Raw genomic sequence first — 14,544 nt, 5'->3', positions numbered from 1 at the left:
TGTGCCCTTTTTCGAACGGGGTTGTGGTCAGGACAAGATGTGTTAAGCGACGGTCTAGGTTTGGGAGAAGCAGCTGCTATTCCTGGTGTACTTTGGGTCGGGGCGAGCTTCAAGGATTGGATACCGCAAGACAGACTCGCAGTCGAGGAAAGGAAAACCGAGGTAAGGCAATTACATCTACTCGTACGCAAACACCACAAATTGTTTATAATTTGTTCATGTTTCAATATTGTTAGTGGATTTTTATTTGAATTTTCTAAGTACTTTTGTTTTTTCTAATGACACTAATTTAGGGATTCATTTCTCGCCGTGAATACATTGCAACACAAGGACCACTAAGTTCTACACGAGATGATTTTTGGCGTATGGTATGGGAACAAAATGTCCACAACATTGTGATGTTGGCTAACTGTATTGAGAAACATCGTGTAAGTGTTCCAGTTATCTTTAGTAGCATTCATTTTTTTAATGTTTCCCAACTAAACTGGCATTGTCGTGATCAACAAAATTTTAGAAAAGTGGCTTTATTCTGGCTTAGTATTTCTCATGCAGTCTGTTGCTGTTTCACTAAGAAAAGAGCATCAATGATATCTTGTCGAGCATAAAGCTGGATTGCATCTTATCTAGTGTAATTCTCTTCTTCATCAATTGCACAGTAACATTTATGGTAACTTTCAAACTTTTCTTACCATTTTAATGCATTTGTAGTTACTTCTCTCTTTGTCTCCTTTGCAGCAATTGCTCATAATTTTATGTAGGGTGCTACATTCTGTAGTTAGAGATAGAGAGCCATTCAAGCAATGAAGTGCCTTTAGGTAGATGAGCATTATTAAGGACTTCAGACCTTGAAGACAGACAAAGTGCTGCTGAGCATTTTTTCCCAATTCTGCCAGCTCAGTGCCTCACTAATTATTGATTACAAGTTTACTACAATATTTTGGTGGTGATGGTGATATTTTTCAAGAATTTGTATTTCCTATAGTGTATTTCCTGTAACACTTTGAATTTGATGCCCTGAACTAATTGCTATTCCTTATTACTGATTTTTTGGCATTACTAACTTTATCTGGATGTGAATTTATATAAGAAAAAAATATATATATAATTTCTATTCTTTTTGTTTTTTACAGGAAAAGTGTGATCATTATTGGCCAGATAACGATGAAACAAGATGTTATGGAAATATAAAAGTAGAGAAGTTGAATGAAACTATAACATCAGATTGGACAGTCACAGAGTTTCTAGTGTCAAATGTAAGTAACTTATTATTTAAATATATGTGTGGACTGGTTGTTTATGATTGAATTATAATCTAATCATAAGATTTAATACTAAGGTATCTATAATTATCGATAACTTAGTATTAAATCAATTTGATTTATCTCAAAATCTTTGCTTGATTTATCCTATAATTACCTTGGCTATTATATTACATATATAATAGTTGGAGCATCTCCCAAGACTTTTGTCTTCATGGTCCTATTGACATTCTGCCCCAAAATCATATGAGACCTTTAGGACACTAAAGAGAAACCAGTTCTTAATTGACATAAATAAAATGAAACTATCTATTCAAACATGTATATTATGTAATTAGCAAGAGAATACCTCATTGTCTTCTAAGGAAGCTAAGTTTGACAGAGTTGTGTGGTATTATAATGAGGCACTACCGTATCACCGTGACAACAACACCATTAGATACTTCACTATAACAACTAGTAACTGACCTAAAAATACCAGGAATGTAATCCCTCAAAATTGCTGACCTTGTCCCTAAATTTATACACTATTATTTATAGCTTTATATACATGTTTTGAGTTTCAATGTTCCTCAGAAATATATATATATATATATATATATGGTTAATATGAGGATATAAAAACCTCTTATAGGGATAGTTGGATCCAAGAAACACTGGTTTGATATACTATATTGCTAAGAGATATCTCTTCAATAAATATATTATAAATATCAATTATTATTATTATTATTATTAAGAAAAAGGAGACATTTAATTGATATCAAATTAATTTATTAATTTGTAATGAGTGTAATAAATTGAAACAAAAATGTAGGCAAGGTTAATTAATTAATAAATTCATTTTATATCCATTAAATCCATTTTCTTAATAATAATAAGAGTTAAGGGACACATCTCACTAGTAAGTTTAATCTGTGGCTTGAGATTTTGGCTGGATGCCCTTCCAAACACCAATCATTTTAGTATAGTGAGGACATCTTTGCATGGCACTAAGACTGTTCTGGCTCTTATGTCTTCGATAAGGCTAAAGAGTCTTCCTCCTCTTCTTCTTCTTCTTCTTCAAGAATTCATATTAAACTAGCTGTTGCTAACTACCTAGAACCCTCAAGTAAAAAAGAGAGACAGACTGAAAAAGAAAAATGTCCCTTTTATTTGAAAGCTATGGAAATATTTTTAAAAACATTTCATTTCATTTTTCCACAATTTAATTGTTTTTCATGCTTTACTCGAAGTTGGAAAAGTCGCAAAGACTGAAACTGGTACTAAAATGTTCTTCATAATAAAATTATTTTAACATTTTCTAGCTTGTCTTATTTTCCTTATACTTATATATATATATATATATATATTTGGAGTGGTTGGTGTTATGAAGGGTATCCAGTTATAGAAACCATGCCAAATCAGACTGGTGCAGCCTTCCAGCCCACTCCATCATGAACAACAATTGTTAAATAATGATGATGATGATGATGTATATATACATATATTTTAACTATCCTCATTTAACATCCGTTTTCCATGCTGACATGGAATATATGTGTGTATATATATGTATATATATATATATCATCATCATCATCATCGTTTAAAATCCACTTTCCATGCTGGCATAGGTTGGACGATTTGACTGAGGACTGGAGAACCAGATGGCTGCACCAGGCTCCAATCTGATTTTGCAGAGTTTCTACAGCTGGATGCCCTTCCTAACGCCAACCACTCTGAGAGTGTAGTGGATGCTTTTATGTGCCACTGGCACGAGGGCCAGTCTGACGGTACTGGCAATGGCCACGCTCAAATGTTATTTTTTATGTGCCACCTGCACAGGGGTCAGTCCAGCGGCACTGGCAACAACCTGACTCAAATGTTTTGTTCACGTGCCAGTAAGGCAACGCTGGTAACGATCATGCTCAAATGGTGCTTTTTGTGTGTGGGTGTGTGTGATAAATATATATATATGTATATGTATATATATATATATATATATATATATATATATATATATATACATACATATATTTCTATGTATATATACATATACTGTGAAGTCTAGGCTTGAGGGGACTCTTTAGCCTTATTGAAGACATAAGAGTCTCAACAGTCTTGGTGCCACACAAAGATGTCCTCACAATACTAAAATGATTGGTGTTTAGAAGGGCACCCAGCCAAATAATCAAGCCGCAGATTAAACTTACTAGTGAGATGTGTCCCTTAACTCATTTGAAAGAGCAGCAGTGCCAGCTTGGAAAGCAGACATAAAATGACAGTGTTGGCATAAACATAGACGTGTATTGGTACATTCTTTTTATTCTAACCTCTTGCAGCAAGACCGTGTAACCAGACATTTACATCATTATCACTTCACGTCATGGCCAGACTTTGGCGTTCCAAGCAGCCCTCAATCAACTGTTACATTTGTCAGGCTTGTGCGTGATAAGCTGCAAAACATTGGGCCTCTTGTGGTACACTGCAGGTGAGAATTATACTTTTACCTTTTGATTAGTTATGAAACATACCTTAGGAAATCTTTTTCTAATTAGTGTATTTGTATTCTGAAGTGTTTTTGATTTATAAACTCAATATATTGCTTTTTCTTCTAACTTTTAATATTTTCATTGTTTCATTGAAGTGTCTTAGATTTTATCTTTCACTTGTTTCATTCATTGGACTGCAGCCATCATGGGACATCATCATAAAGTTAAACAAATTGAACTTAGTGTTTTTCTTTTTAAAGTCTGGTACTTATATTATCAGCCTCCTTTACAGAACCACTAAGATATGAGGAATTAAACTAACACTGGTAGTCAAGTGATGGAGGAACAGACAGAAACACAAAGACACGCGTGCATCAGGAATCTTTCAGTGTCTGTTTACCACATTCACTTACAATGCTTTGGTTGGTCTGGGCCTACAATAAGAGACACTTGTTTAAGTTGCTACACAGTGTAAAACTATGTGGTTGGGAAGCAAACTTCTTACCATACAACTATGCTGTATATTTTTGGTGCTGCTTTTAGCTCCTGGTCATCCCTGATCGACTGTTGTTAGTAAAGTATTTCAGCTGTGTTCATTCTAGCCTTTTTTTATTATTTTTTCCCCCATGCATAGTGTACTTCAGAATATACTATACAATGTGTCCTTCATTTTTGAAGACAACAGAATGTGATTTTGAGGTAGAAAGGAGAGATTTGGCTGCCATCTCTGGCAGATCAGAGAATTATTCTGGTTCTTAGGTTTTGTTATTCTTTCTGTTTGCTGTTGTTGTATGTGTTTATGTTTCAGTTTTCATTCATTTAATTTTAGGTCATTCAAGTTAGATGAAAATGTTTGAGGTTTAGCTGCTGGTTATCTAGATATGGAACTAGAATTGTGGATTGGGCAAAAAAGGAACATACAGAAACTTGACAGAAAAAACTAGAAAGCTGTTGGCTGAGTTCTCCATCAGTTGTGACAATGAGTATTCTAGTTGATTTGATCATTGAAACAGACTGCTTGTGAAATTAGCATGCAAGTGGCTGAGCATGCCACAAACACATGTACCCTTAACTTAGTTCTCGGGGAGATTCAGCATGATTATGTATGGTGCTCATCATCTGAAAGTTGATGTTAACTGGTTGTAGTTAAAGAGAGAATAGGATAGATTAGGCTTAATTGCTGTGGAAGAGTGTGTACAGATGGAAAGAAAAAAAATCTACTAGATTATTTACAGGACAGCGCAGAGAAGTTACTAAAGGCAGTGAATAAAGATCAGGTGATCAATTGTGGAATAGGAGAAAAGGACAAGAATGATGAGAAACTTTTGGATAGTCAGTTTTGGAAAGCCACTGAGGACGTATGTGGAACAAAATCCTGGGTTTGGTTGAAAAAAGGGTAATTGAAAGAAGAAACAGAGAGCCTTACTACAACAGCTCAAGATCAAGTGTTACAAACAACTTGAGAAAATAAGTGTAAAGAGAGAAGTGTCATCAAAATGTAGAGTATGGGGAATTCAGGATGAAACAATGGCACACATTGTTGTAGAATGTCCCAAGGTGACTCATAGGGAATATAAGAAATGGAGATGTGACTAAGTTGTGAAAGTTTTATACTGGAAGCTTTGTCAGAAATGGAGGTTTGAAGCTGGAAGTATTTGGTATATTCATTGGGTTAAAAGAGTGCTTGAGCTAGTGAGATGCAAAATTTTATAGGATTTTCCAATTCAAATAAATAAGAGGATAGAGAATAATGAGCCAGATATAACAATAATAGACAAGGAAAAGAGAATTTTCTTTCTAATTGGCCCTTCATGTTACTTTCTATATTTAAGAGATGAGGAATTATGTACATTATTTACATTTGTCGGATATTTGTCCTCATCTTGTTTGTTGTTAACAAAACGTTTCGGCTGATATACCCTCCAGCCTTCATCAGGTAGTACCGGTTAGTAACTACTAACCCCAAGATTCCGAGTTTGATTCCAGGAAGTAACCTGAATAATAATAATAATAATAATAATAATAAAACATCGAAAACTACCTTAGGAATGAGAACCCAGGTTCGAAATTTCCCCAAGACACCTGATGAAAGCTGGAGGGTATATCAGCCGAAACGTGTTAACAACAAACAAGATGAGGACAAATATCCGCTGAATGTAAATAATGTCCATTTGATTCCAGAATTGTGAATAAAGATGATGAAAAGTTAAGAAAATACAATCCTTAAAATTTGAGATTGTGAGAATTTGGAATATGAAGTCTATAAAGGTTGTGCCTGTGATAAGTGGTGCACTAGGAACTGTGAATAATGATACAGACAAATGGTTGAAGTAAATTAGAATGGAATGTCCTGTTGAGCATTTACAGAAAGTTTGCCTCTCAGGAACAAGAAAGATCATCAGAAGGGTTTTGAGTACTTAAGGGGTTATTGAAATCATGTGACTATCTAAGGTTACAGGTAGTAACCTGATACTGACATAAATTCTACCTGGATATAAAACCAATAGAAATTACAATAACCGTTTCTGACTTAAGAATAAGGTCAGTAAATTAAGATCGGGTTTAGTTGATACCGTCAACCCAAGTACTTGATGGTACTTTATTCTATTGACCCCCAAAAGGATGAAATACAAAGTTGACCTCACTAAGATATCAGAAAAGAATGTAAAGTGAATGAAGAAATGTTTCAAATCATTTTCTTAATATTCTAAAGTTTCTGCCAATCTACCATCCTGCATTTCTGATTTAGGTCCAAGGCCAACAGTCTTAAAGGAGAGCAGGTTAGCTGATATTATCAACTTTACTGATACATTTTTTTAAAGGCAAGGTTGACTTTGGTGAAATTTGAACTCCAAATGTAAAAAAGTCAGAACAAATATGACAAAGCATTTTTTCCAATGCTCTAACAATTGTGCCAGCCCATTGCTCTTTATAAGGTTTCTGATTAAGACCAGCAATTTTAGGGTAGAGGTTAGTCAATGCAACTCCCACTAACTAACAAAACAAACTGATGTAGACACCTCCAGAAAGAATCTCACTCCCTCACAAAAATAAGAACACAACATTACACACATCTCAGAAACACAGAGATGTGGTGTAGTAGAATCTCACATGAAATTACTAAAGAAAGAAAAATAATAGCAATTTTGTAATTGAATTATAATTCACTTTTTCTGTTTTTAAAATTTTTTCTGTTGCCAGTGCTGGAGTAGGTCGAACTGGAACATTCATTTCTGTAGATCGCAGTTTGCAAGACTTGGAAAAGAATAATGAAGTTGATGTTTTGAGTGTTGTTCATGAAATGAGGCAGTACCGTTCCTTTATGGTGCAAACAGAAGTATGATGATTTGTTTCTTTGTTTTATTCAAATTTATTGTTATGTTTATTCATTTATTTAGTCTGTATTCCAATTTTTCCAAACTTAATAAAAAAGACAGCAACACTACCATCACTTTGTTTCTCTCATCATACTGCTGCTCCAGCACTGTATCTATTCCATAACTCTTTTCTCACTCAAATCACTGTTTTCTCCATCATTCTTTAACTTCCCTTCATCCATTTACTCTAGTTCTTCTGCTAGCACTCTCTTTTCTTGCATGTTACCTTAAATCAGTGATTCTCAACCATTTTTTTCCTATGGACCCCTTTGATTTCTATTTTCCTCAGGTGGAACTTCCTTGTCATTTGATGTTTGACTTAGCATTTAAACTGGCCTCTCACACCTACCCTACAATGTCATTCTAAAAATAAACTGTCATATCATTAAAATCTTGAAGCTATAAGATAATGCATGATCAATTCAAAACAATGTGAATAAATAAACATTACATATGACGGAGTAATCTGAATGCTAAAGAGTTAAAAAATTATGTTATATTTTTATAATTAAATATTATTAGGAATTGTATAAAAAATTGTTAAAATGTTTCGTGTATTGTAGATGTAAAACCAGTTTACTGCACATAAATTTTAACAATAAACTCTTATATGGCTCCTGTTTGAGACCCACTGCCTTAAATGAAAAGTGATACTCTAGAGTAATGAGGATTCTTTAGTCTTGCAGAACACAAGGCAATGTTAACATTGCTGGTGTCATGGTAAAATACACCCAGTACACTGAGTAAAATGGTTAGCAAATAAGCAGAGAAAATATAAGATTGAGGTTGTTTAGTCTATCTGAATACATGATGGCCTCTCTAGTATTGATGCTGTGATAAAATATCTCTACAGCACTAGTGAAGGCATATGGCCTAGTGGTAAGGATGTTTCACTTATGAGCACAAGATCATTGTTTCAATTCCTGGACTGGGCAGTGTGTTGTACTCTTGAACAAAATACTTCCTTTCACACTGCTCTGCGATCACTTCAACAGCTGATGTGTGACACTCTGTGCACCTGTACAGGCGATGTCAATTTGTTGACGGGAATGAGTTAATGTACAACACAAACAATTTATCTCTGTAAACAAATCATCTGTGCAGATTTGTTCAGCAAGAAGTTGCAGAACCCTCATCTGTCATTAACAATAGAAGACTCCACCACATTTTGTAAAGTGAAAGGCACTCAGCAATAGAAGCCATAACAGAAGTGGAATGTTTAGAATGAGATATGATTCTCTAAACCGTCTACATATACATATCAAATTCTTTCCCAAATAAATTTTCACTTCATTTTAGAAGCTCCAAGGAAGCTATAAGAAGATGAACAAGCACTCAGTTCTGAGTGCACTTGTAGGTTAGTGTTAGGAAGAGTACCCAGCTATAGAAACCATGCCAAAGCAAACATTGAAGCTTGCCAGCTCTTGTCAAATCATTCAACCCACACACCATCATCATCATCATCATTTAACGTCCGCTTTCCATGCTAGCATGGGTTGGACGATTTGGGGAACTGGGGAACCAGATGGCTACACCAGACTCCAATCTGATCTCGCAGAGTTTCTACAGCTGGATGCCCTTCCTAACGCCAACCACTCCAAGAGTGTAGTGGGTGCTTTTTATATGCTACTGACACGAGGGCCAGTCTGGTGGTACTGGCAACGGCCATGCCCAAATGTTGTTTTTTTACATGCTACCTGCACAGGAGTCAGTCCAATGTTTTGTTCACATGCCACCGGCACGAGGGCCAGTAAGGCGAAGCTGGAAACGATCACACTCAAGCAGAAAGAATACATTAAATGATGAAGATTATAATATATGGACTTGTACCTGTGTGAGAAGCCATTATCTTTGCCTGAAAGATGAAATAGCCAATTAAATAAGATTTTAATTCCTCCAAGTGGAAAGCATAGTATTGTCTCTTGGGCAATACACTTAATTGTACTTTCCTATGTCTATATTCCTGATCAATTCCTAATAATTAATCATTTTTGATATTGTATATTTTTACTCCGTCTAGGAACAGTACATATATATCCATCGCTGTATACTACATGTAATAAAAGGAGATAACAAAGATATCTATGAAAATGAGACTTACATGAATGAAGATATATATGAAAATACAAAAGCAGGCCAAGTAAATAAAGCATTTTTGTATGGTAAGTGTGCACTTTTTTCTATTTGCCAATTTCCTTTTCTCATATCATGTGTCATTTGATGTGATTCTTTGCTTTAAATAAATTTATTATTTTAAGACTGAACTCTGCTTATACTAAATTACAAATGAAATTAAACATTTATGATAAAAAAAAGAAAACTAATGTTATTTTGCATATAAAAAAATGTGAAAAGTGTTTTAGGTTAAATCTTTTTGTACCCTTTCTGATCATTCAAATTGTAAAGGAAGTACTTGAGAATATCTGAGAATACATTATTTGGATTTTCATGAAACACTTTATGTGGATCATAAACTATCTGATTTTCATTTCTAAGTCAATTGAAATACATTAAGAAAAGTTTGAAATGCGGGAATTAGATCGAAATAATTGGAAATTAATACAAGAAAGACATGTTATTGTCAATGAACCCAGCAAAAGTTGTATTTAAAATTCATCTGGTTGAAATTGGAATATTATTTGTACACAATGCAACAAGGTTTTTCATACTAGATAATTTAGAATTCTTGGCAATCTGATTCCATATCTTCAGGTATTTGAATTGAGAGCATAAATAAGTCTCAAACTAACATGCCAGCCACTTTATATAACAATCCTTTATGTCCAATTCATGGATTTGTCTGTAAATTGTTGGCTAGATTAAAGTCTCATAAAACACATAGACAAAAGACAAAAAAAAAGCAGAAAAAGTGCTGCTAGACCATCATACTTTGAAATCAACAAGTGAATCCATTATATTATGTGCATACATGTATTAGTCGTTTCCAATCCAATCTGTTAATACCTGAGATATTTTTAATAACAATTTTTGATATTGTATGTATATATGCATTGTGATGTGGTTTCTTAAGGAGTGCTTTGTTTTGCCATTTCTGCTTTTAATTGGATATAAATCAATGGAATGAGCAGTCAGTGCTGATATCATAGACTTCAGTTGCAATTTTGCTTTACAAGATACTTACTAACCATATTAGTAACCGTTTCAAATTCACAATTGCTGTGAGCCTTCATTATGTTTACTACACAGTAATATTTCAGATTTTGTCAATTTAAAACATATAAAATCTCTGAAAGTGAAAAGGATTTGGACATTGCTATTTTTGTTGACTTGAAAGAGTTCACAGAACTATATCATAGTATTCTGAATATCAGTAAGTGGTGGAACATCAGAAAAATAAAAGACTTTGCAGTGTTTAGTTATGCTCTGGACAGTTTTATCAACTTCATCCTCCCACAAAATGTATGGTGTTATGTTAAAAATTGATATCATCTTAGCAGCATTTTAGGCCCCTGGGCAAATCATTGCACTGGAACCTATAATATTTATTTCCTGATAGCATGTCACAGCATACTTTGATCATGATTAGGCTACTAGACCTGTGAGGTTCCTGGGCAACTGTCCAAAGTGCCCATGTCTTAAGATTATAACTTTTTCAAGTTAAACACATTACAAATAGCAAAATTACTTGTGTTCATTAATTAAATATTTTATATTTTATTAATTACAATGAGGTTTGTTTAATTGAAATATGAACTGTTCAGTTCATCTCAAAATGGAGAAGATTATCATCATTTTGGTATTATTTCCCTAGTTTAAAACTGATATTTTGATTTTAATGAACCTTTCCATCAATTTTTGCGTCTGTTTTTCCATGATAGCATGAGTTAGACAAATATATTATTGAGGCCTTGTTTCACAGTGACATACCCTTTTTGTCTGTAACCTTTATGTGTTTTTTAAGTAGAAAGGAGAAAATTCAGAGGATGATTTTTAAAGGAGAAATGACAATAGCATCACTATTTATAGCTCGTGATTTTGTGAGAAGCAGAAATGTAAACAAATGTACAAATACATCCATGTATACATGCAGTTTATTTATGGTAAAAATATTAGGTAATAGAAATATACAGCATGTAGCGATTGAAACTTCATCCTGGAATATTGTTTTAAGAGTAATTCTGAAATGCTGAAAACAGCTAAAAAGAAAAAACAAAACAGTGTAAATAGAAGTGAGGACATATAAGGCATTGTGGTATTATCATTTCAGTTACATGCTGGTTGCTAGAGTGGTGAGTTCTTTTGACAAAAACAGTTACCCTTTACTGATGATGTTCAGGTGGGATACATCTATATTTTAGTGACATCTATGTTTAGAGTTTTTGTCAATCTTTTAGCTAAATGTAAAATTCCTCAGAATATGTAGTCATGCACTGTTTCAATTGTTGATGATGTTTATTTACATCCAAATCAGTCCTAACAGTAATGCATTGCAGCCTCAGGTATGATGTATCTATGACTGCCTTATCTGTTTTGTCTTTTCCAATGTGGTGTAGTTTTAAGGGAGGTTTGGCTGCTATTTGTAACAGGTCTAGTCACCATATAGAGAATGCAGATCGCATCAGCATTTTTTGATGGTGCTACTTTTGAATGATAAATGTGAGACATCTGTTGAAATTTTTTAAAAATGTATCTGATAGACATTCCCAAGACTGAATTGGTCATGCAATGGTTGTAATTTCCTCAGACCACCTCGGAATTTCTTGTCATTCAGGTCCCTCCCAGAAGTAATACTCTACTCCATGAATGATAATCCAAATTGTCAGTATAGTATGAAAGCACTGAATTTTACAAGTGATGCCTTCACTGTGTTGGTTGAGAAAAAGGCTTTATCATATATAAGGGGAAAAACCTGACCAAATATCTCCTGTTATGCAAAACTTGGAACCATGAGTTGTCCATTATAAACAGCAAAGCTTCTATATGGTTCAGTTCCACACTATTAGGATATTGTTAGAAAATGTAGGTCAAAATTGGTTTCACATATACAACCAAAATTAAGAGTATTTGAGTACAACAATATCAATGTGAATTATGGTACTCAATATCAATTATGGTACTCAAACAACTGAGGTTTTTTTTTTTAAACTTCAGACATAGCTTTTTTATCTCCTTTTACTTGTTTTAGTCATTGGACTGCAGCCATACTGGGGCACTACCTTTTCAAGTTTGATACTTATTCTAGTGGGGGGTTTTTTTATGTGCCAAACTGCTAAATTACAAGATGTAAACAAACCAAATTTGGTTGTCAAATGGTGTGGTGGAGTGACAAACACAAAGACGAACACAACAGCCTTCCACTCAGTTTCTGTCCACCAAATTCACTCACAAGACATTAGTCAGCTCCTAGGAGCCATAATAAAAGACACTCACCCAAGATGCTATGCAGTGGGACTGAACCCAAAGCCACACAGCTGCAAAGCAAGCTTTTTAACTATACAGCCACAGAATCATCATCATCATCATTTAATGTCTGCTTTCTATGCTAGCATGAGTTGGACGATTTGATTGAGGACCGGCAAACCAGAAGGCTGCACCAGGCTCCAATCTGATCTGCCCTTCCTAATGCCAACCACTCCAAGAGTGTAGTGGATGCTTTTACGTGCTGGTAGCACGAGGGCCAGTCACAGGTTCTAATAAAAGTCATATTTAGAAATTTGGGTTATAAAAAAAAGAAAGCAGCTAATTGAGAAGCTAAAATAAGCTATGCCTGCAAATAAATTATTGGGTGCCAGAAACTGCAAAAGGAATTTTGTAAGGTCAGCATTTAGTGTTAAGTCTGATTGATGAATACTAATTGCAAGTGGAGTAGCACAACACATAAATGGGACTCCTGAGATATACGTTTGTTTCAAACCACAAGAGGTTCAGTTTGTGTGTTACTTTATTTGAAAACAATGAGATAGCCATAGCTTGAAGTAAGTTAAATGCCAACAGAGAAGTCTTACTTTTTACTCAAACATGCTAATCAGTGACTGGATCTAAAAGCAAGAATTATAAAACCATCTGTTGAATTATAACATTAAAATGCATGCGGCAGTAGAGCATAAGGAACTTTGCTTCATCTATGGAAGACATGGTGAAATAGCTGCGGAAGTAATTAATATGGTGAGCACTATAACATTCATTAATTGCAATTATATCTATCAAGGATAGACATGGTAGTGCTTGACTAAACCAAAGGCAAGGGTAATAACTCATAATTACAAAAACTGGTTGTGTCTGTTGGTAATTAAATGTGGTTATCAAGTTGTATATAAATCATAAAGCGCAATTAGTTTCTTGTGGAGTATATTATTGTTTTATTATTTAACATACCTTTTTTTAATTTTTTTTTTTTACTGGTCATGGTATGCTTTTATCTGCTTTTGATTAATAACACAATTGGAACTCACATTCAAAGTGACATTCATAAACTTCACATAGATATTAGTTCACAATTTCTGCTTTACTTGTTACTAACTGTAGTAACTCACTCACGTCTACAGTTGCTGGGAGCCATCATAATGAAACTAATTTTGGAAAGGTAATGGTATCTTATATTTAAAAGAACATTTTAGTTTTTCCTTTGTGTCTTAATTCTAGGTCCTTTTTTCCATGCTGGTATATCGTGGAAAGACCTGCAGATTCAGACATTTGCAGGTGTTCTTGGAGCAGGTATTTCACAACTGGATGCTTCCCCCAAAGCCAGCCCTAGTAGGATTAGACTTAACTTTCCAGATAGTTAGACTGAGGCAAGTAGAGTCATCTACCTCATCCAAAGAACTGTTATTTGGTTGTTGTCTATAAAAAATAGTGGTATATTTTGTTCCAACCAGTTGATATATGGTTGTCAATGAATTAATAATAAATTAAAGATAAATAGGCAGGTATGGAGTTAAAAAGTGTGAGATTATAAAAAAAACTTATGTGCTGTTTGGCAGAATATTGTTCTATGTGGCGTTCAATTATAAATAATTAAAAATACACATTAAGTACAGGACATAACCAGCCAGTGAGAAATACATAAACACACGGGAGATAAGTACAGGACAAATACAAAAAAAAAATACACATTAAGTTCAGAATATCACCAATGTGTGAAAAATACGTAAACACACAGCGATAAGTACAGGACAAAATATCAAAAAAGTCTAAATCCTCCTCAGTTGTCGATTGATTATTACTATCTGTTTCTAGCTTTCACCGATGCTCAAAACAGATAGTAATAAACAGTTGACAACTGAGGAGGAATTAGATTTCTATTGAAATTTTGTCCTGTGCTTATCACTGTGTGTTTACATATTTTTCACTCATTTGGTGATATCCTGTACTTAATGTGTATTTTTTTTGTTTTCATCCTGTACGTATCTCTCATGTGTTTACATATTTTTCACTCACTGGTGATGTCCTGTACTTAATGTGTATTTTTAATTA

General features: G+C 34.1%; 1 protein-coding gene across 9 annotated transcripts in view; it reads left to right on the top strand.

Moving 5' to 3' along the window:
- LOC106877276 (tyrosine-protein phosphatase 10D) overlaps positions 1–14,544 on the top strand; it is an 85,490-nt gene that overhangs the window by 35,101 nt on the left and 35,845 nt on the right. For 8 of the 9 annotated variants that reach the window (XR_001410359.2, XR_008263440.1, XR_001410360.2 and 5 more), the window contains exons 13-17: positions 294–428; positions 1,131–1,253; positions 3,584–3,732; positions 6,935–7,070; positions 9,131–9,272. Coding sequence is in view for 3 of the 9 variants with exons in the window: in XM_014926144.2 (XP_014781630.1) it covers positions 294–428; positions 1,131–1,253; positions 3,584–3,732; positions 6,935–7,070; positions 9,131–9,272 (685 nt within the window). In the remaining 6 variants the exon portion in view is untranslated. Of the gene's footprint in view, positions 1–293; positions 429–1,130; positions 1,254–3,583; positions 3,733–6,934; positions 7,071–9,130; positions 9,273–13,713; positions 14,141–14,544 lie in introns of those variants that run through there. The other variant, XM_014926143.2, reaches the window with a different exon arrangement.

This window comes from Octopus bimaculoides, chromosome 2 (genome assembly GCF_001194135.2).
Source record: "Octopus bimaculoides isolate UCB-OBI-ISO-001 chromosome 2, ASM119413v2, whole genome shotgun sequence".
In the NCBI taxonomy this organism is placed as follows: Eukaryota; Metazoa; Mollusca; class Cephalopoda; order Octopoda; family Octopodidae; genus Octopus; species Octopus bimaculoides.
The sequence above is the reverse complement of the archived record's forward strand: the minus strand, read 5'-3'. Positions and strand labels throughout refer to the sequence as shown.